The 21,859-nt window shown below is 41.0% G+C and overlaps 2 protein-coding genes across 5 annotated transcripts; both read right to left on the bottom strand.

The window, feature by feature from the left end:
- Positions 1 to 8,250: 8,250 nt before the first annotated feature.
- Positions 8,251 to 17,781, bottom strand: LOC109981364 (neurturin). Of its 4 annotated transcripts, XM_020630116.3 has the most exons (4): positions 17,632 to 17,781; positions 17,041 to 17,476; positions 10,931 to 11,234; positions 8,251 to 10,397 (listed from the first exon to the last, which is right to left on the bottom strand). In XM_020630116.3, exons 3-4 carry the CDS (start codon positions 11,205 to 11,207, stop codon positions 9,961 to 9,963), a joined length of 714 nt encoding a protein of 237 aa, XP_020485772.1. In that variant the 5' UTR covers positions 11,208 to 11,234; positions 17,041 to 17,476; positions 17,632 to 17,781; the 3' UTR covers positions 8,251 to 9,960. The 4 variants fall into 4 exon arrangements, with proteins under 4 accessions (XP_020485772.1, XP_020485788.2, XP_020485780.1 ...); XM_020630132.3 differs by lacking the exons at positions 17,041 to 17,476; positions 17,632 to 17,781 and adding an exon at positions 14,815 to 14,958; XM_020630124.3 differs by lacking the exons at positions 17,041 to 17,476; positions 17,632 to 17,781 and adding an exon at positions 14,497 to 14,671.
- A 1,185-nt stretch (positions 17,782 to 18,966) lies between these two features.
- Positions 18,967 to 21,619, bottom strand: larp6b (La ribonucleoprotein 6, translational regulator b). The gene is made up of 3 exons (XM_020628133.2): positions 21,603 to 21,619; positions 21,343 to 21,526; positions 18,967 to 21,227 (listed from the first exon to the last, which is right to left on the bottom strand). Exons 1-3 carry the CDS (start codon positions 21,617 to 21,619, stop codon positions 20,343 to 20,345), a joined length of 1,086 nt encoding a protein of 361 aa, XP_020483789.1. The 3' UTR covers positions 18,967 to 20,342.
- Positions 21,620 to 21,859: the final 240 nt, after the last annotated feature.

Genomic DNA, 21,859 nt, shown 5'->3' with positions numbered 1-21,859 from the left:
TCACTGCAACAAAAAACAGCAGCACCAGCAATAAGTAATTTAATGACAAAATACAAATCTGCATTATTATATATCATGATGAACTCATCCAGCAGTGGGGGAATTTAACTGTATTAACTCAAATGCTTTACTTGTGTAAAATTTGAATGCACTTTTACCTTACTTGAGTTTTTTTTCTCTTACATAATCTTCAACTCCACCGCATTCAAAAAGCAAATCTCAAACTTTTCTTCCACTATGTACTAGTTTTTCTTCATCATGTTAAATTAATAATTGTGTAATATCATTCCTCTTGCCTGCTCAATACTCAAGCCCAATGTTCTGTTCATGCCTATTTTCTCTTCTTCAAGTATTATTTAGATGTTGACCTTTGACATGTTAACATGGTACAGAATCTTGAGATGTGACATGAAATGACAAATGTTGTTGATCATGTCGTTCTTTCACTATAGTGTTGTGATATTTAGCATTTTGACCAACTTTGTTTAATATTCTATTCAATATAAATGTTTTTTAAATCATTCACATTATAAAATGACCAGGAGTAGCCAAAGCTACACTTGTCGTTCTCCTATCATGCCACAAGGGGGAGCTGTCAAAAACTATCTCTGAAAACACCCCAAAAATATGTCTAATATTGCATGATGCATTTTTGAATTCCAGCAGAAATTACAGGTGAAATCACAAATCAACATATTTTACTTACATAAACACCGAACAGAGGAAATAATGAACCCATGCAAAGTCAGTTTTAGTGAACCAGTGCTTCTGCTGAGTGTCTGTTTTTGTTGTTGTTGTTGTCATTCATTATAATGATTGTATGAAACTGTAACAGATATTCTGTGTGTTGATAATATATATCTGTATAAGTCAAATTCAAATCAAAAAGTTTTAAGCCATATCTAAGCGTATTGTGTCCATCATGGCTCCATACATAATCCTACTGTTAACATCAGACAACAGAATAAGACATCACAGGACAGATACAGCGTCAGTCATTCCCGTTACTCCTTCATCTTAATTCTTTCTGTCCTTTAAACATCATTCTGTATCTAATTTCATTAAGTCATACTGTACATATGAGATGCAATACTACCTATAATCTGGGATGTTCCACATAATTATGGACGCCCATACAGAGGCTGTTTCCATGGACCCCTCCCATCATCTATGGCTATTCATACTTTTATCATTATGAGACCGTCCCACATGAGGGCTCTGTTGCCATTCTGCGTCCAGTCCAATTACCCTGCTGCTTAAAAACAAGGTGCACTTTGGGTATTTTGTTTTGTCACAAAAGACAATTAAACACAAAATCTTAATCTAAGAGGGATTTGTCATCTAATTAGAGTTGTTTGTGACACTACATATGTTACAACTAAGACAGATTAACGCCAGAAACAAAACAAACAGCGTGTCTGGGAAAAGTCTACCCATGTTGGAAAAAGGTTGTTTTTTTAAGAAAGTGACACTCAAATGATACTTCTAAAGGTCCAGGACAGCCAGCAGCATCACACACTGGAAAAGGAAGGTTTTGCCCACTATGAGTTCCTTGAAATATCTATTAATAAAGCAAAGCTAGAAAGAGTGAAGAGTTGACTTCATATGAAATAATATACACTTGAAGATCATTTGGCATTTTGATTTACAGCCTCAGCCCGTCAAGCCAACTGTTAAATACTTTCTCTGAAATTGTCATTATTTTTCTTCCACTTTCCACCTCATTCTCCTTTTGTTATTGGCTTTAAAAAGTCCGACATCTAGGTTGTTGAACATTTAGTCGATGCAGAAGCAGCGCTCTGTTTATGAATGTTGTCCAAAATGTCCACTCGATACTTTATTGTTGGACTGGCTTTGAAATCTGAGCAGACGAGTGTCCAGAATATTCATTTAATGAAAGAAATACTTGTCAGATAACTTCAAAAATGTGTGCTTCAAAGCGGAGATTAATCTCATGAAAATCTAATAACAACATGTAATGAAATCCATATTTAACAGATACAGGATGTGTGAATTGCGGGGGGGGGGGGGGGGGGGGGGGGGGGGAGGTCGTAGGGATTGATCTGCAGGATGATCACTTGCTTTGGCTTTCCAGCTCTACACGTTGCCCCACTTCCCTCTAATCCCCCTCTTCCATCAAATCCTGCCACTCCCAATCACCGCCCCACCCCAAAGCCCCTTTAAACACTCACACCCCCAACGACAGTGAAAAATAAACATGCTGGCACGCATTGCCCTTTTTATATCTGACTCAAACAAAAAGCATTTGAACTTAAAGCGCCCTGATCCCTGCCCATACAGAGACCTAATATAAACAAAGCCAACGAGAAGAAAGCCAGCCAAAGGTTTCAAGGTGTGGAGGTTATTCTGATCCATATGGGAAGCAATGACCGAGCGGCAGAAAACAATGACTCACAACTGCACCGCAGCGAGAGAGAGAGAGGAGTATCCCGTGTTAAAAGATAACTGTGTTAAATCCACGACAAAGACCTGACATAATTCTGCTCACAATCAATAACATTAAGTCAGCTTGTTAACACTGAACCCATCTGCCAACTGTCCAAACAGCTCTCAAGGGGAACCGGCTATCAGCAGCATCTCTACAATCACATTCACCCCAAGCAGAGCCAAGTGCGACTGTTTGCAAAGAGTCACACTAGAAGACATCAGAAGCCCGCAAACAGAAGATTCATTGTTCATACCAACACACGCCAGCCTGTGAACAGAATGGCCATCTTTCTTTCAACGGGCGAGATGGTGCCAACCAAGATCTATTTAGAGACAACACTGCCAAATTAAGCAGGCCTTTTGCATCTCCGGTGCAGCCTCCCCAAAAAAAAACAACCTGAAGCAGCCAATCAGAAAGACAGTGTAGCTGCACCATGAGCAGCCTGTCTGCAGCTCATAAAAGAATTCAACTCCAGACTGTGTTTTAACACTGTTTACATGTCATAGACAGCAGTCACTTATTATGACATGAATCATCTTTTGACTCAACCTTGTCTCAGACCCCATGTTGTATGTATTATATGTCATCTTTCTCAAATAGTGGCTTGTATAAATTCACTGAATTATTCATGTTTATTTAGGTTTAAAGCTTTTAAATATTTATGGAAGTGCAATAGCCAAATGTGCATGAATAATGAATGACTACAAGGAGTCAACTAGTACATTTTATTCACTTAATCTCCATTATGAAATGACTAATCCAAGACCTCACATTTCTCCACCCGGCCTAATGTTGAGTAAATCTTTGCTTAAATTAAAAAATGCTACACCCAGTGTCTTCTGAGATCGTTTCTTAATGGAAAAATCACCAAAATGCTTCTTATTGATTAACCTCTGGAGAGTTCAGAGTTGCTCAGGGAGAGGAGAAACACCTGCTCACTGCAGTTGTTCAGACTGTGCGGGTCCTCCAGAGTCTGCGCCGCATCCTCCATCCTGATTTCTCTCTCTAAAGATGTCCGAGCACACCAACACGATGCAGCTGGACATGGGAGGGGGGTTGTAATACTTTGGCATGTTTATTGTAGATCTTGTCAGTACTGCTAGCAACAACAGCTGTCGTGCATACACTAACACCATTATCCTGAATATTTCTTATGAGTCTGTAAACAAAAATAATCATTCGTTTTGAGCTAAAATGTGCTCATTTCAAACAGGACCAACTTGTACAAAATGTGCGGAAGAATTTGCAACCTCAAGAGTACAATAGACAGAAAACCTGCAGCAACATGAACACAAAATGCAAAGGATAATGGATGGAGTCAGTTTGGACTGCATTAGCATCTCCTCTGTTCAGTTTCAGTAAGTAGTTGTCAAAGATTTGGAGTTCATTTATTGGTTATCCCAGTGTTTAAAGTTTGATTACCACCCAATGAAGCATACGTCAGGAAAGACACAACAACTCTAATGATTATTTCTTTGAGAATGTCAAACCACAGTCCGAGCGTAGTACACATTCCTCCACATGAGTCTTACCCATGTGGTCAAATGGATGCCATGTGTTATTATGCAGTTCAAGTTTCTCACCAGCCTTGTTTTCATTAACTGTCTTTTTGTCTCTTCATTCCTTCAGACCCGGCCGTTCTTTGCTCCGGCTGTGTAGACGCGTCGGTTGCATTTACTGCCGTGGCATGAAACGGAAATATCTGTTTATACCAGAGGTAGAGTGGTTCCACTTCCACTGCAGTTTTAAACATTTTCTGCACATTTTGGTTGCTCTAAACTAATACAGAAAATAGCCGGAAATTGCATTGAGAAACTGTAAATACAACTTGTTGGTAAATGTTTTCCAAAGCTGTCTCTTGACTCTGAGTACTGGAAGGGTAGTTGTCACTTTACACGGGATATCATTGAATCCAAATGTTTGAGTGTGAAATGCCTTTGATGTGAGGGGAGTCATGTCCTACTATGTCATAGTTTGTTTTAAAACATAAAAATTGCTGGAAATACAAACTGTTGAAGTCATTTCCACAGCTGTAGTAAATACAGTAAGTCACAGTCAAACTAAAACATGTGCTCCACTTGGACAAATAAAACCCAAAGGAAAACAGATTATTTTTTCACTCACAAATATACTGAAGTTACCCGGGACAATCTGTCTGCCAGATTATTCTGTGTGACTTGTCCTCCACTGTCTCTCTATACTCATATTGACCTTTGTGTTACCTCCAATTGCTTGCATTCGTGGCATAACACTTACAGAGGTGGTGTCGACTCATTGAATCTGGGAAGGAAGTTGTGTGAGTTGTGTTGGCTGCTCTTCTCTGGGATGTGCGTCCCCTGGGGATAATAAGCTTTAAGTCCACATATATGTCAATTTAGGGAGGGTTTTTCCATCTTAATATAACTGATTCTCAAGAGATGAAATACAGGAACAACATGTTTAAGATAATTTACACCCAGAATGCAATCAAGCAGCAAACATTACAATTATTCTTTACTAGGCTTTCATTGAAATGGCACGTTGACTCCTTTTCAGGGTCTGACACTTACCTCAAACTAAAAATATTCTTTACTTTCCTCCACATGAAAAGTTTATTTACAAAACTATGCTGTAGCCTATGTATGTTTTCCATCACATGAAAACACCATTACAACAGTGTGTTTTGTGTTTAAGGCTATTTACCTTCTTCCACACTCACACAGTGTTATGAATGATCATACCCAAATAACCAAAGGAGATGGCATGAGCTGTTGTTGTACACTTTTGTTATTAAACCACATTCCCCGAGCATGCCTGCTCCGTTTCCTTCCAGTTATATCCTCGAGTGCTTTTGAATTGTAACACTTAATTTATAATGGCTTTGTTCCATTATATTTCCAAGTAGACACATGCCAGAAGAATGAAGCAACTATTATTTCTATCAATTAAGGTAACACAGTCGCTCTCCAAGCCATGACATGTTGCCATGTTGGCCATGAAAAGAGAGAGGGGGGGGGGGGTTAGTGAACAGCCACCCCCGAAAATGTTTTAACACAATACCAGACTCTTCAATTGATTATATACGAATACATTGTTTCCCTTTGTTCTTTTTCTTCTTATTTTTGTGTGTGCAAAAGGTAAACATGAAGTGAGCATCTGTGTACACCCCTCGACGTGCATATTATGGTTCGGTCCTGCCCCCAAACCTGGCGGCAATGTTATGCCAGTAGTGAATTGTAACACACGAAATATTTGAATATTAGACAATTATAAAACATTTGGTTAATACGATTCTAATGAAAGGATTTATTTTTCTTTCCTGAAATTGACAAAGTAAACACGTAGATAATCTCTAACCCCCCCTCTCAAATTACATCATATGGTTCAGTCCCACCCTCAAATCACGCGCGAACGTCGTTGCCAGGAGATAACTAACTAGCAGTAAGGACTTCAGGTGTAACTTCGACTTATTTCAGCTTCCTTCAGCCAAATATTTATCTCAAATACAGAAAGAAAGACAGAAGAGAGAAAGAGAGGGCAAACATATGAAATGAGTTTGTTAGTTTGGTAGATTGAAACAGACTAAGTGCCTCCCTATCATAGGTTGATAATATCTAATAAAAAGAAAGTTCTGTTTACATTTCACTCCTCTTTTAGCCAACAATTAGTAAAAGCAGGCACAATTTAAGCAAGCTTAATCTACTAAAGGACATTTCCCTGCCCTCCCAAGCTTCAGGCTGAGCATAATTATCTCCCCATCCCCAAATCCCTCCACAATTAGTCTACTTTACTCGAGAGGAGAGAGGCTCGATTTTGGGGAATTTCTTCTTTGTATTATCATTATGGTGCTTAATATTATTGAAATGATTAATAATAATTAATTCCCTTTCCCTTATTGAAAGCTGCTATTTATTTTGTTTGGTTGGGTCGTGTTGTTGGTTGTGTTTATTTTAAGTTTCGCATAGCTGGTGGAATTTTTAATTTAAGAAATAACTGATAAAAAAACATTGAGACTTTCTCATGTTTCCTTTTGAGGGTGTCCGTATTTATGCACAATGCTGTGTGCATTGTCTGCAAAGTGTACTAAGTACATTGCCCCTCATCAGTTAGTCTCGTACAGTAAATATTGGACTGAAGAGGGCAAGCAAACCTTCAAAGTTAGCCTTCTTAAAAACTTTAAATGAGATAATAGGGTTCAAAGGCTTGTAATCGTCTGATAATCATCCTGATAAGACTAACTGTTTTAGTAAACGTAATCAATGGTGATTTTTTTTTGGTGTCGCTTTTTCTCTCTCAAAAACCATTGGGATGAAACAAGACCGCTGAGGTGAATATCTGACTACCTAACCAAACCCAGACTTCCCTCATGGCTTGGTGCAAAGAGGTAAGCAAAGGAATTCTTATTAATTATTAAGATAAGCACAACCCTCAGATTCAGTCTTCATCAGAACAATGAATAGATTCAGTCCAAATGGCTTATTGAGTTATTTAAAGGCGCACTCACACTAGGCCCAGTTGCCCCATACCATACCAAAGCATGATTGTCCGGCCTCCCCAGTCCCCTACTGGCCTGCACTCACATTGCAGCACAGTTACCTCTTGTACTTAAGTCATCACGACGTAAGCGCTGTCTCATAGTTGGAGAACATCTCAGAGAACATAACTGCAACTTTAATGACTTTGTGGCTTATTTGAAGTCACTTTGGTCATAGCCTTGTAACACTTCTGGATTTCTCGATTAATGCAAGGCCGAGATGGATTTTACATCATGTCCACATTGCACATGTCCTGTGCTTGAGCTCATGCAGGGCAAAGGAAATGTAGCGTTCTAGAGCAGCAACAAACTGAACTTTGGGGGAGGTCAAACTTGCTTGGGCACGGTACTGATTATCTAGTGCTAAGTGTGTGCACCCTAACTCATAAAACTTTAAACTATGTGGTATTCAAACAAATAGCATGCTTGTTTATGCTCACTTTTTAAAGGTTTACTTTTTAAAGAACCAATGATGTGGTCCCTAGCAGTTTCCTAGAATTGTTCCTAAACAGGAGTAAATAGGGCTTTTGTCAGGGGACTATTTTCAGCTGCGGATAAATACACATTTGGGCTCTAGTGAGTATATTTGGCAGCAGAACAGTGTATGTGGGATTGACTCAAAATAAATTACAGTTCCAGTACAGGTTTCATTGTAATGAAGGAATGTTCCACCCAACAGTAAGATTTACATGTAGGTATTTAATATTTTTGGATGATAGCAGAGCTCTCCGAGTAAATGTAAAATTTGGCTTCAGGGGCGATACTTGTCAGTAGGATCCAGTCATTGTTGATTTTTGTGTTTCCAAGGAATTTGTTTTCAAGAAAAAGAAGGTTACTTCAAGAAAACAGAGAGTCGTACTTTGTTTGATTTCTTTTCTGTCAATTATTACACAAGAAAAGCTGTCAGTGACATCTCTGCAGTTTCTTACTGGCCGCCATCAGGATCAAACTCTGGTCACATGCCCTGGTGTAATAAGCTTCTGTCTTCATTGGTGTTTAGTACATGAGGCACCGAGCTGCTGTATAATAGATGGTGTCAGTGTCATTGAGAAACATTTATTTATTCACATGACTAAGGTGTTGTATTTCATCATATGGATTATTTAATATAACCTGTACATCAACTGTACCCACAGGGATTCCCCTTCTTACAGGTGTTTCTTTTATTATTAACAACATCTGGAATTATCAGAGCTTTGTTATTTTATTTACTTATTTTCATTACAATCTGAGTACAGAATATTGAACACCCAAAGATTGATAAGTAGAGAGAAATAATGAATATCCATACCTCTGAAATAATGTTTATTCAGCAGTCAATATAGGATGTTAGATAAAACATTTTTGGCACAGTTGCTTAATGATAATAAGCTGTCCCGTTTCTGTGTGGTAATCTAAATAAATATGCAAAACCATAATTTACTTCCCAAATAAATACAATATAAACTACAATAAAGATGCTCTGCATCAGTGCCCGACACTGCACCTCCTCAGAAAAAAACAAAAACAAAACATAATTTATTGTACTTCAGGCAAAGAGTTGCATAAAACCCAATAAAGATTTTCAAAGGTGAAAAAATGCTTCATAATGAATTCCAATAGCTTATTTTCCCCTAAAACTCTACCAGGCAAATCAATGAGGAGGCATTTGATTGGCCAATAAAAGGCTGAATTTGGGCGTTGAATCATAGCAAGTAACAGGGTTTGGTGTATGGCTACAAAGACATTTCCACATCCTGACTCTACTTCATTGCTTGTTTTCTGTCAGCAGAAACAAACAAACCCACTTAAATCATTATTTTCCTTCACACTTGAGCCTCAGATTATCTTAAAACCTCTCAGGTGTAAAGACTCACACATCACATACAGGGTGGACAGTAAAGTGAGACTTTAGATGATTCTGAATCAAAATTTGTCAATTCATGATGGGCCTTTGAATAGACTAGGTGTGTTTTGGCAATTCTTTGAGGAAAAATAATTCCAAAAGATTATGGGTTGTTACAATACTGATTTTTTTGTGTATATAATAATTTGACAGGACAATTTGTCTGAGTGTGATGAGTAATTCGATGGAGAACATATGGAATAAATGTCATGCTCTTCAATAACTTAAGTGTGAAATATTTGTACGTGTTTCCAAACAGGTCCTCATTGTTCATCTAAACAACATCAAAATACAAAAACACAATAATTAAAGCTGGGTATCAAACCTGGATCTATAGAAAAGTATTTTCTTTCATTGTCAAATGCATTTAATAACACGAGTTCCTTTCCCTGTGTAATAACACTGCAATCAGTAACACTAATGCATACAGCATGAAAACAGGTCACACAGTTGCCGCCTGTAATAACAACAACTCAACCAACCTTTAATTCATTACACTTCCAAAAGACAACTAACCACCGGACATCGTTACAGGTCAGTGGTTCAAAAGTCCTGCACAGAGCTTTAAGTTAACATTGGTGCATTTCATCTATCTTTAATTTATAAAATTACTTTAGAATTGAATGTCCTCATTTCTCTCTGAAGTTTCTTTACTGTCACCGTTATAATCATGTAAAGTACAAAATGAGGAGCTGGTCGACATCTATAGGTATTATGTGTAGTAACAGCAATCATCTAGTCCATCTTATCTATCGCTTCATTGCTCGTCTAACGCATGGTACTACTTCTTAAATATCTCAAAAATGTTGCTACATTGTTGTTACACCACAGTTTACAGTGTTACTACACAGCGAGAAAAGATAATAAAAACGTTTTTGGTATGATTAGTCATTTTTTGTGTCTCCTTTGTTGGAATCCATACAAACGCAGCCCTTGCTGTCCATGTGATACGGTTCCATTTTGCGTTGACAGTTGTCAAAATGTCTTCCTGTCACAAAAAGGCCACCATGCGGCCATGAACACATTCCTAGTATTTCTTCTCCATTAGTTTGTATTCCAAAGTTAGCCATGGCTGAGAGCAGCAAGAATAAGTGATGAGTTCAATTCTTTGGGTCATACACACCCACATTGCTTCGCTGACACGTTCTGTATTGTGTGATAGCGGCTCTTGTTGTCCAGAAAGGAAAAGTCCTTTTCGAAGGCGGTCGGCCGGCAGCAGGGTCCATTGCTGACTCTGTCCTTTCGGCCCTTCTTCGTGAAACCTATCCGTGCCATGTGCTCCATGGTAATGTCATAGTTTTGCCGGTGCGCCACACATTTGCCGCTGCAGTAGCGCAGCACGACCGTCTCGTCGCTGTCATATCCGAGACCCAGTTCACTCACTGTCACCTCCAGTTCCCTTACAGAGCAGGGCTTAGGCCTGCGGGCTCTTTTAGTCCTTCGAGCCAGACTGTCACCCAGGCGTCGGCTTTTCCTTCTCTTCCTGTCGAGCAAGGTCCCGACCACATGCTGCAGCTCGCCCTCCGTAAAGCTCTGGAACATCTTGGAAACTGAAAGGGAGGATAAATCAAATTCAACAAACAGGTAGGGAGGGTACAGCTGATCTGATTCCTTAGAAATGGATGCGTTTCGAAATAATCAGACATGTCAGTTGCACAAATGGTTTGCAGAGATAGTGTGGGGCCTTTGGCAGAATAATGAAAACAATGTGCAAACAGAAGAAGAACACTAGTTTATTTTATCTGACATGTTGACACCTACAGACTAGTCTTTTCACCATCACTATTACGGACAGTGCAAGAACTCCCTGAAGCCCATTTAAGCTGACAAATGCCTTTCAATAAGGCCTCGGGAAACCAAAGCAAAGTGGGTATATCATCCTCACTTGAAGGCTGTAATGGTTCTATGGAGAGCAGGTGAACTATGAGGTGCTAATTGACTGCAGGTTATTGCCTGACATCAAAACCTGCTCTAAAAACAACAGAGCTAGGTACTAAGTGTTCTGTCCAAACCCCAAAAGCCCTTTCACATGACACCTTATCTCAGACTAGACAAGAAGGAAGACAATAACAGTTTATCTTACACTCTGAGAGGAGAGAGTTCATCTCGTCTGCTGAGCGCGCTCTTCGATGAAGACCACCCATCTGCTGAGACATCGCTGCCGATTCTGCAGATGATAATGCCGAGGATTTAAATGTTGAGTCTGACGATGAAGATGGTCTTGATGAGGATGAAGATGTGTATGGAGAATTTTTCCTAGGTTTGAACTGTCCAACAGTGGCCATATTTCTAACAAGGAGGATGGACAGGGCTGCACCACAGAGCACGAAGGCAAAAGTAGCACCTTTCCATAACTTCATCTTAGAACGTGGAGGAGCATTGAAACTCTGTTGAGAGAGGCAGAGCAGACACAGACGTCAGACATGTATTTACAGTCTCACCTTTAATCATACATACCAAGCAACCTTCCTCAAGTTGTCACATTAATGCACAGAGAACAATGCAAAACATTTTATCCTCTATGCCGTCAAATTTCATTGACCTTGCCATAAATCCTTTCCTCTCAACAGGGCTTTTATTTCACTGTCAGTTTACTTTTTCTTATTCTGCTGTCAGCTCATTTTCACTTTTAAGTGGGTTCATGATCCGCGAACTTGACATCCCCTTGCTGACAAATGAGAATGCAACGTGTGCTCAATCGCAGCTGCCTGGAGAGAAGAAACGTTTTACTGCAATTTCTTATTTGAGCTGAAGGCATGTTGAATGAGCTTTGCCCCTCAAAATCTTTAAAAAAAAAAGACATTTGTGTATCATAAAAAAAAATACCTGATGGGAATGGGAATATAAGCTTGGTCCTTTCATTTTTGAAGAAAAATACTTTCTCTGTGCAGGAGTAAATGTTTTTGGAAATATCCTTTTAAAGAGGGGAAATCCTTTCCTTCCTCAACTGGAACCTCTAAACCACGCCTATTTGCAATGCTATGTATGTACATGTGTGTTTGTACATCCCTTTATCTTACACCGCCCCTCCCATTCTATAGACGCTGCGCCACAGCTGCCACAAACTTCACTTTGGTAGAATTGAACCTTATTTCTTACCTTTCCTTTTTGTCATGCCCCAGGTATTTGAGAAGTTTTACAAGCTGACTTCTTTGTCTTTTTCATATCATGTCACCAGTGAGCAGAACATTTCCCCAGAGCAGGAAACGGTATACTGGCAGTGACTAACAGCAAATCCAGACCAGCCTCACAAATTGTTTTGCCAGACTGGATTCTGTAGTGTACATATACAGGCTGCTTGAGTGTTTACAATGGGTCAAAATTCACATATCCTTGTCTAGTTTAGTTTAAAAACAAAAATCTGAAATGAATTACTTCTGGAAGTTTGCACTTTTAGCACGTGGATTACTCCTGCAGATCACATTAAACTGATTTTTTTCGATGAAAAATTGTAAAGAGTTGGAACGTTTTGGCTTTCTGGTGGAATTTTTACAGTTAAGTAAGAAAAGCACAGAAAAGGAACTATAGGCAAATTCAGACATTTCTCCAGAGTTTTGGCCACCGCAAAGGGAAAAATACAAAGGCGCTGCACGCATGAGTTGCAATGGAATAAACAGCGTATAAACAGGTCAAACCAGTCCTATCAGTCACAGCTTGACTCATCACTCTTAATTTCATACGCGTTTGACGTGGTAACCAGTCTTTTCACAATGAAGGGGAAGAATGGTATTCATTTAAAAGTCAAACATTTCAGCTAACAACCTCATTTGACATTGTCGATCTGAATCAAATGTGGAGCCGCGGCTGCGTCTGAATGTTACTCATACCCGCCTATACAGTATGTCTGATTTCCACTAGCTATATTTATTCACCAGACATGATAGATAGAGGCCTCCACTGAAAGTCTAATTTAGTTCCTGTAAGTCCAACACCAACGCCTGACACCAAGAATCCTCCCGCTCTCGCTGTTAATTGGGATAAATGTTCAATTTAGAAAGGGCTTGTTTATTATAATATATGGCACAGGATGAGATCATTGCTTTCTTATGCTGTTAATAGGTCAGTTTGGGCCGATTACTCTGCCTTGGACTTATCTGTTTCAGACCTGTGGGCCGTTAGATCCATGGCATATCTTGATAAAACAATTAGCTTGTTAGGAAGAGATGAGTTCTTGGATGTCTTGGTCTCTGAGGCTTGACAAAACCTGGTCATCAAACGCTGATCTCATGTCCCGGAAGACACTTTGATTGTGGTAATTGCTCCACTCAGAAACACATTAGTCCCATCTGCAGTCGATTGGCGCCTATAAAAATGCCAAGGTGCATTTTGCAGCTTGTCGGGATGGTCTCAGATGACTAATTGGCACAGATATTTAATATCTACCACTGGCCCCTGCTGTCATGTTCATAAATAAACAGATATGAATAGGGAAAGAGGCACCAGTGTTTTCTTAGGTGAGCAATGGAAACATGTGAATGAGCGTACCACTTCTCTGAAAAGACAAATGCTGCTGTTTTCCAGCAAATAGAGGAGAGCAACAAGGCAGAGGATATAGAGGAATCCCAGAGGACACTCCAAGCAGAAGGAAAAGCCATCCTCAAAATGAGACATAAAAGTGCAGATGAGCTGCAAAAGACAACAAAAAAAGCTTCCATTCAGGCGCAGCACGTCAGCAGGACTGATGTGCCCATGCACGCTCCTGTGTTTTGAGATAACGGCTAGTCGAAAGAGTGAGGCCCAAAACAAACAGAAAACCAACTTATCACGAGAAGAAAAGGATCCTGTTTGCATTTATGACAGTTCTTTAAAATATTGTGTGGTCCTAGTGGGATTGAAAATGAATATGAGGTATGTATGAGAAAGTACACCTGATGTTTTGCTGTCAGTCAGCCGTCACCTGAAGTGCTACCAACAGAGTGAAAACAGTCCAGGGAGGATCATTAACCTGTTTGAGGCAAACTTTGAAAGCGAACTGCAAAGCCAAGAATGAATTCCCCAGTCTGTCAAAGCCATTCCTGAGCTGTTATGTATACTCCAATGAGTGCATCGTACACTAGAGTCCAGTCCTCAAACATCAGCCAAGCTCTTGTTGTCACTCAAAGATTGCATTATTTGAATGGACACAATAAAATGCATGTTTTCAAGGAATAATTGGGTCAGTGGCAAATGCGCTGCTAAGCTGTCGGTAATGTAATTACAGCAGCATGGCACTCATGTCCTTCTCCCTGCCATGCCAGAGGGAGACAATCCAAAGAATGCCCCGGCCTATGGAAGATGAAGAAGAGATCTGTCAAATTGGGGATAAGGGGCGTCTGTGGTTAACACTTGAATGAAGCTAGCAGACAGGGGGTGCCTTCTTGTCAGCTCGCTTGGATCTTTAGCACTGTGACAAGATTACAGCAAGTGAAGATCACAGAGCCGAATGAATGAATTCTTTGTGTTGAAAAACACAGATAACAACTTAAATGTCTCTCAACGCTGTAGAATTCGTTCCTATACATTCCCTAAATACAGCCTGTTCTGTCTCAATCGCTCCTTCGCCGTGACTCACACATACCATAAACACACACTTGCAACACTTGTGTGGTTTCACTTTCCCTCAAATCATATGACACATGCTTGTGTGGAAATCGAGAGACAAAGTCTAACCTTCCATTGTTGTCCAGACACCCACTTCACTTCCAGTGCGTACACACACTCCCAGCAGCACCATCATATAACACTAAATAATCCAGTTTACAAAAACACCGCTGCTTCATGATTTCTAGTCATGTCCGCGGGTTGAATCATCGTTTTATTTGCCACTGCACAACCTGAGGCCCTTATCTACAGAACATTATTACCACGCTGTGCTTTTCAACTCAGCTCCACCCATGTGATCGTCTGTGCTACTGTGAACACACCCCACAAATACCTGCACTGCTCAGACACCCGAGGAGCGTAACAAACAGCGGGAAAGGCACCTACTGTGTAATTGCAGGTAAACGACCTGCTTTTTGGAGTCCTAGAGAGGCACTGTCTTTGTCTTTTCCCTCTTAAGTGAGCATCAGGAGGCCTGGGGACAGCTAGAGAGTGCTGGGGACGTAATAGGGACATATTCCAAAGATCAGGGCAGGATTAGCACTAATGCCTGCCGGCTTTATCTGTAGTCACGTGGTTTAACACCTGCCTTCAGTGTTGGTGGTGGAGCCTGAGTCCTGCTGCATGTGTGTGTGTGCGTCTGTGTTAATCCATCAGACACCTCTAACTTAGGGGTTAGGCCAGCATGTTTGCAGGACCCACTGAGTGAGCGCCAGCAGGCACTGCTCCTTCTTGTTGTCTTGAAACGTGTGGAGGTTTAAGCATTTATAAGAATAGTAACCTGCTCAGTAAGTTGTGTCCATCAGGGTGGCCCAAAAGGCTGCAAAATAAAAGTTGATGTTCTGAGCCAGGATTGCCTTGTTTCTAAATCCAGCCTGGGTTCTAATGCAACTGAAAAAGGCTTAGGTTAAACTGCGCTGTAATTTTGCTGGGCAACTGCTTCAGTTGGCTCACACTCTGTCACTCAGTAACCATTGCATAATTAAAACAAGCCTGTGCCTTGTTAGAGAAAAAGCTGCTGCTCATTATTGAGAAGTAAATGAGCGGAAAAAACATGTAAAGTAATGCCAGAAAAACAGTGTACATTTGAATTTGCGTTCTATAAATACCAACCATTACTGTGTCAATTAAATCTGCTGGGTGTAGGTGAGTGCTTAGAAACCATTCCATTTTATTTTGGGAGCCTTACTATCACATCCGACGGATTGATCCGGATTAATCCACTGACCAAACAGCCTTGCACGACATGTCCCAACTCAAACCTGTTGCTGTTAGGGTGGCGTTAATGAGATCTGAGGCGCAGATACACTTATAGATGCACATTTGACCCATGTCCCAATTTATCTGGCCTTTCTATTAAAAGGAAGCGTTGAGTCAAGGTGTAGTTCTGACATGCATTTCTCTTTCACAAAGAGGTTACATGAGGCTTGTCAGGCAAACATCACCGTGCGTCGTCATTTTTGAGTGAGCTGGGAGAGAGATTGATGTTGCTTCGACGACTTTCTAAAGAAGAGTCTCTGAGCTTCTATTCTGGCTTCTAGCTGCTAATCTGTCCATGCTAGATCCTCCTTTTTTTTTACACAACCGCAGCGCCTCTAAACCAATGTTAAACATGTTGATGTTGCTGTTACAAAGGGATGATGGCCATCTGGCACACGCTGAATACCAGTTTCAAATATGACCCACGCGAGCATGCAGAAGCAAGTACAAACATCTCAAATATGATGACATTTTACATCTTTATAGCCCCGTGCTCTCTTTGAAAGACTAGCTTGTTATTCATTTCACGTGCACAATGTATATTTGAGCAAGAAAAATACAGAAAAATGTCATTGAGGTGATGAGAAGTCGCGCATCAGTGCAGCTTCCCTTTCAGTTTCTCCAGTTATGACCAGCTCTGTCAGGTTATGAAAGTTGGACGGCTCAATTGACTTTAGGCTTAACCTCTACCCGGCCTCTGGGGGCTCTGCTGGATACAGTGTAATCTCTACATATGATATGGGCTTAGAAGGAAGGGATCATCACTTTAGTAAAATGCCTATAGTCAGAATCACACATTCTCTTACCCCCCTTGTTTTTAAGAAGGCATCATTCATCATTTTAATTAGCTCTCCTTAACTATGTGTTAGAGACACAGTTCTGCAAAATATTCTCCTTTCTTCTTTTAATAATCAATCAAGACAAAAATAATCCACCCCTATGATTTCTAAGATTTCTAAGATGTGCTTGTACCTTTAAAAAAAGAAAGCCATTGATAGAAATCATGCCTGATAAAGTGGCATAACACAAACCGTTAGGTAAGCGACAGAAAAATAAATATCCCCCCGGACAATGACAGGTTGTTTAAATTATCCAGAGGACAAGAATACTTATTTCTTCCTCTTGTTGCTCTTCCAACATGTTTTAATCAAACGTAACCGCTCCACAAACATTTCGTGACCTGATCTGCGCTATTGACATGTGGTTCCAGCAAAGGCCGCTTGTTGATACAGCTAATCCAACGTGTGTTTTCTGCCACTCAAGCACTTGGTGAGGCATCCCTGTCAGCGGCACCTAACGCCTTCCCCATAAGCTGCTGGCTTAAACTAACAAAAGAAGATGTGGTGTCCTTACCGTTCGGCCGGCTAATCCAGACTTAGCTGCGTGGCGTCGTCTTCAGCTGACCACCACAGGCAAGTGCTGGCTGGGTAAGTCCATCATCATCATCACAGGAGAGGAGTGAGGGCAGCACTCCTGCTTATTCCCCCTGAAAATCATCACAACTCCCTGTGCCTGCAAGTAGGGGAGGTGACCTGAGTTGATTCAGGTCCAGGCTGTATTATTCTTTCATCATGTTTGCACTTCCACAGAACTCTTTTAGGTTGCAAAGATCAGAATCAGCATTCCTCTGAATGTAACAGTGTGATTCATGGTACTCAGATCCATTCAACAAGAGCAGTTATGTATTTAACAACGCTCCTGACTTGGGCATCTGGTTCACTTTAGAAAACTTCTGTCATCATGCTCCTCCATACGAAACTCCTGATCTGCCTTTTGCACGATCCTGATCCTGAAACAGAGCAAAACAGAGGAACTGAGCCATGCAATAAACAGCTCGTACAGATGTCTTGACTTTTATTCCATCTGTTGTGCAACTCCATCCACTGCAGATCATTTTAACTCCACACAACAGCATGGTTGGAAAGATAATGCTCATCTGCTTACCCCTTTTTCCAGCAGCAGGTCTTCTCTTCAGCTCTAAGGAGGGGAACTCTGTGGGTTGAGAAGATTGGTTAGGGTGAGGAGGGAGAGCGTAGTTACCGTAAGCGGAGCAGAGCCCATCTGATGCCTCTGCCTGCCTCCCCCCCCTCAACTGTTGCTCCTCCTCCTCCATAGTTGTGCTTGTGGGCCGAGTCGGATTACTCCTGACATGATAATCTCCCTGGCTCTAGCTCCAGGAGCACTAAAGGATGCTTTGGCCTGAGCAAGGGCTTACATTTACCTTCTGCCACAGGAGAGTCTGCCATACTAAGTGGGTGACTAGTAATAGCCTCAAATGGGCAGATCAGTAGAGTCTGCTGAAGCAAGTGTTTTTCAATCTTTTAGGTGGAATTAAGAAAGTTCACAATAGGTTTAAATGCTGCTAAGACAACATTAACCCCCAGTTAAATGGACTTATCACAGCGGAGGTATTTCATGAGGATTCAATCTACAGTTGGCCGGAGATAAAACCAGGGTGTTGTTGCATGTCTCACGTTCACGTCACCTCCAATACAAACCAGTATTTTAGCTCTTGAGCCTTGAGCAGCAAATGAGGAGCAGATGGCTGTGCTTTTGCAAGGTATCAAGCACTCCAGACTGCTATCTAAATAAATAGCCCATCCATGGAGGAAATGCGTCAGGTGTGTAGGGTCAATCATAGATATACAAAGGCCAGCTTGGAGACCAGGGAGTAGATGCATGAGAGAGGGAGATACACAAAGTCTTGCAGGTGCTGTTTTGGGAGCAGACAAATAAATCCTCAGAAACAGAGTTGATTCAAACTAAATTTGTGGTTTCACAAATGCGTCTGCGGCCAAAGATGTTGAAATGAAGCAGCTATCTCTGTGCTCGGGTAAAAAATTCAGACACACAACAGGAAACGAATTATTTGTTAACAAATATCTCGTTCTAACACCATGAGTCATTCCCGTATACTTGGGCCAAATTATACACAAATCACGCTTTGCAAAATTCCACTCATAAAGTGGAGCTGTTGCGAAGCACTAACTTTTCTAGAACTTGAAATTCCTTGAGTGTTGAATGAGCGAAAAAGGGAAAAACCCAATGAAGTTTTGATTGTCCAAGTCCACGCTTTGTTTTAAACCAAAAATGTGCATTGATGAATATCCTAAGGTTGATTGCTTAGTGACCTCGAGCGTAGGTTTCTGGTGTCTGAAACGATGCCAAGACAAACTCTCCTTCAGTTCAGCTTCAACTCTTAAGCACTGACCTAAAGGATAACACCGTGCCACAAATCAAGAGAGGATTCTTACTCTTCATCATGGTGAGAATGTTTAGCTGACAGTCAACAGATGCAAAATCATTCCTATCCTCTGTCAGAAAAAAAAAGAGAAAAGAAAACACAAGAATTATCATTACAAACGTGTTTGACATAGAACTCAATTACTAGCCAGGGCAGCCCTTGCATATACATAATGATTTCCAGTTAGCAGGAGGTTTTGTGTTTGTCTATCCTTGAAAAGGAACTATCAGCACAGAAACATTTCCTGACGTCGGGCAGGAACATTTCTACTCTATAGTCTCCATATTGTTCACAGATGTGCAAAGTTTTTTCACAGACCAGCCTCCTGCATTAAAAAAGCCCAACAGCTGTTAATTGCTAAATCAAGTCAGAGACAATAACAGTGAAACACTTGATCTGTATACAACGCAGAGTCTCTCTCAACAGCTCAGATTACATTAGTCATGAAGACAGTATGACACTCAGCATATACAACGGGAAAAAACAACAAAGAATGTTTCAAATTTGAATTTGATAGGATCCCAATACACATCAGATTGAATCTTTTCCACTGGGTGTGGATGAGTGAAGAAACACATTTTGTTTAGGTTCGGGCAAGATTTTAAGGAAGCCCTCAATCAGTAACACTATAAACATACCATTCTAGTCGAGGTGTCATTAGGAAGGCTGGAACTAAGGCATAACTGTTGCTTCTACCCGCGTCTTGCACAAGATGTGGTTTGATGATTGGACAAGTATCCGTCAGCCAAATGTCATCTCAGTCGGTGGAAAACTACTTTTTAGGGCACCGAAACCTAAACAGGCATTTGTGAAAAAGATGCAGTTGGACAATGAGTGCTTTTTCTAAATGTGTTTCCTGTTGAAAGAAAACACCTCTTTCTCTAAAAAAAAAAAAAAAGGTAACAAGGTACATCCATCTTGGCCCAAGAACAAATATACATGGCAATTTGCAGCTGGGACCAGACAGCTGAGGCTCCAGGGGTGCAGAGGCCACTTATATATCAAAAAAGATGTGTGTTTGATTCTTAAACGCTTTTACGACATTGCTTAAAAAACACAATTTGTGTAGATATTTGTACCTCGACCTATATGTGTTTAATCTATGTATTATAGGCATTTGCTTCCTGCGCCACTACAGCTCTACAAGTAGGATGTGTTTAAAATATCAGACGTGAACACGGCTAAATGCTGCCCCCATCTGTCCGTGGTTTAAAGCTACAATCCCCCCTCTGTCTCTCAACAGTACAGATACTAAAACTCAACTAGTATTTCTAATTTTAGGCAAAAATAGTTTATTTTTTCATCAGATATTGTTTTTTGTGTGAGTACTTGCTCCTGCAGATCTGCCACTGATACACAGCAAAGTCAGTATTACTTCATCCAAGGGACAGTCTGGCTTCCTTCTTAGTTTTCATCTGAACAGAAAGCCCTTGGTTCCGTCAGGACCGAGGGGCTGACGCATCACTCTTTGCATGAATCTCGGCTCATTCAGGTCCCCAGCCACCTTGGGGTTTAATGCACTGGCTGCAAATTTGCGCCTCAGCACCCAGGGGCTCTGGGAATTACCCCTATCATAGTCTCCAGAGCACCAGCTCATCTTACTGCACCTCTGATTTAAACCACAGAAGGGCTGGACTTTCCTGCTGCTGGATAGCAGCTCCAAGGGCTTCTGCATGGAGTTACTCTGGGACTCCTGGGGTTGAGCTGTGTTTAGACTCTCAGTGGAAACTTTCACTGGTGAAGAGGGTTCTTCTTGGACTGACTCCTCAGAGATTTCCAGTGGATTTTCTTCTCCAGGATGGTCGTGGTTGTTTTCCTCTTTGGTGGGGTGGTGCATCAGGAATCCCAGCGGCACTACATGCATGCCCTCCCCGTCAGGCTCGTCTTTAAGAAGACTGTACGCGTTACGAACCGCCTCCAGTTGTGCAAACTTCACTACTGCACACAAATGAAGGCCGAGCTCTTTGTGCCGCTTAGCATAGGTCTGCAGCTCCTTGGGAAGCTCTTTGCCCGGATGCAGTATCCACACTGAATTAACGGTGCCATGAGTGCTGAACTTTTTGAAGATCCTCTCTGAGAGTGAAGGGTGCTCGGGGCTTCGGGCTACTCCGTCTTCTCCAGTTTTCTCCTCAGAAATGTTCCAAGCAAGGAGAAGCTTGCTGGTGGGGGAACACAGCAGCCATGTGGGAAGCGGCTTTTTCCGCCTCACTTTGGTGCATACATCATTCACCTCCAGAAGCTCCGAGTACTCTGCTCCGGCTAGAGTCATGTACCAGTCTGTGGTCAGGACCTTAATCTGAGACAAACATTTGCAACCTCAGCTCTGTTTGCATTTCACTGAATGTTTAATAGAACTGATGGAATGTAAACACCAAAGAAAGCACACAAAACCTAGTTGTTTTTTTTGTTACCTTTTTCAAACAAGTGAGGAGCTTTAGGCTGACATAGCCCTGCTTGCTCCTCTGCACATGTTTTAGCAGGAAGCCGTCCTGTGCCAGGTGGCTGTCGGAGAACAAATCCTCCAACTGGGCTTTAATCTTCAGGCAGAGAGACTCACCTTCACGGTCTTCTTCTTGGGAGGATTGTGCACAATCTCTACAAGAACACACGGCTCAGCATCATAATAATCTGTACATAAAGCAGTCAAACATATGTTTTCTAATTTCCTTACCCAGTTGGATTACTCATCGTTTCACTCAGGTCACTCAGGGGCTAAGCTGTTGTTTGAGTTTTTTCTTAGTGAAGACAGGTTTTAAGCAAAAGCAGCAAGCTAGATAGTCACTGAATGACAACAAAATCAACTTAGACACAGTTTGTTAAACTACAATGATGTCAATTTGTTTTTTGTGGAATCCAAAACAAAACTTTGTAAAATGCTTCAAGCAAAGTTCTAGATTACACAACAGCACCTTGACCACCACCTCGATA

Source organism: Labrus bergylta, chromosome 4 (assembly GCF_963930695.1).
Source record: "Labrus bergylta chromosome 4, fLabBer1.1, whole genome shotgun sequence".
Taxonomy (NCBI): Eukaryota; Metazoa; Chordata; class Actinopteri; order Labriformes; family Labridae; genus Labrus; species Labrus bergylta.
This window is presented reverse-complemented; position numbering and strand designations above follow the sequence as displayed.

Bases quoted from the DNA above. Each gene is read 5' to 3' on its own strand.
- LOC109981364 (XM_020630132.3), bottom strand. From the start codon at position 14,943: ATGTCCCTATTACGTCCCCAGCACTCTCTAGCTGTCCCCAGGCCTCCT. The intron at 11,235-14,814 runs GTAGGTGCCTTT...CTCTCTCAACAG, and splicing joins CGTTTACCTGCAATTACACA to AGTTTCAATGCTCCTCCACG. The intron at 10,398-10,930 runs GTAAGATAAACT...CCTCCCTTTCAG, and splicing joins GAACTCTCTCCTCTCAGAGT to TTTCCAAGATGTTCCAGAGC.
- larp6b (XM_020628133.2), bottom strand. The intron at 21,228-21,342 runs GTAACAAAAAAA...TGTTTGTCTCAG, and splicing joins TCCTCACTTGTTTGAAAAAG to ATTAAGGTCCTGACCACAGA.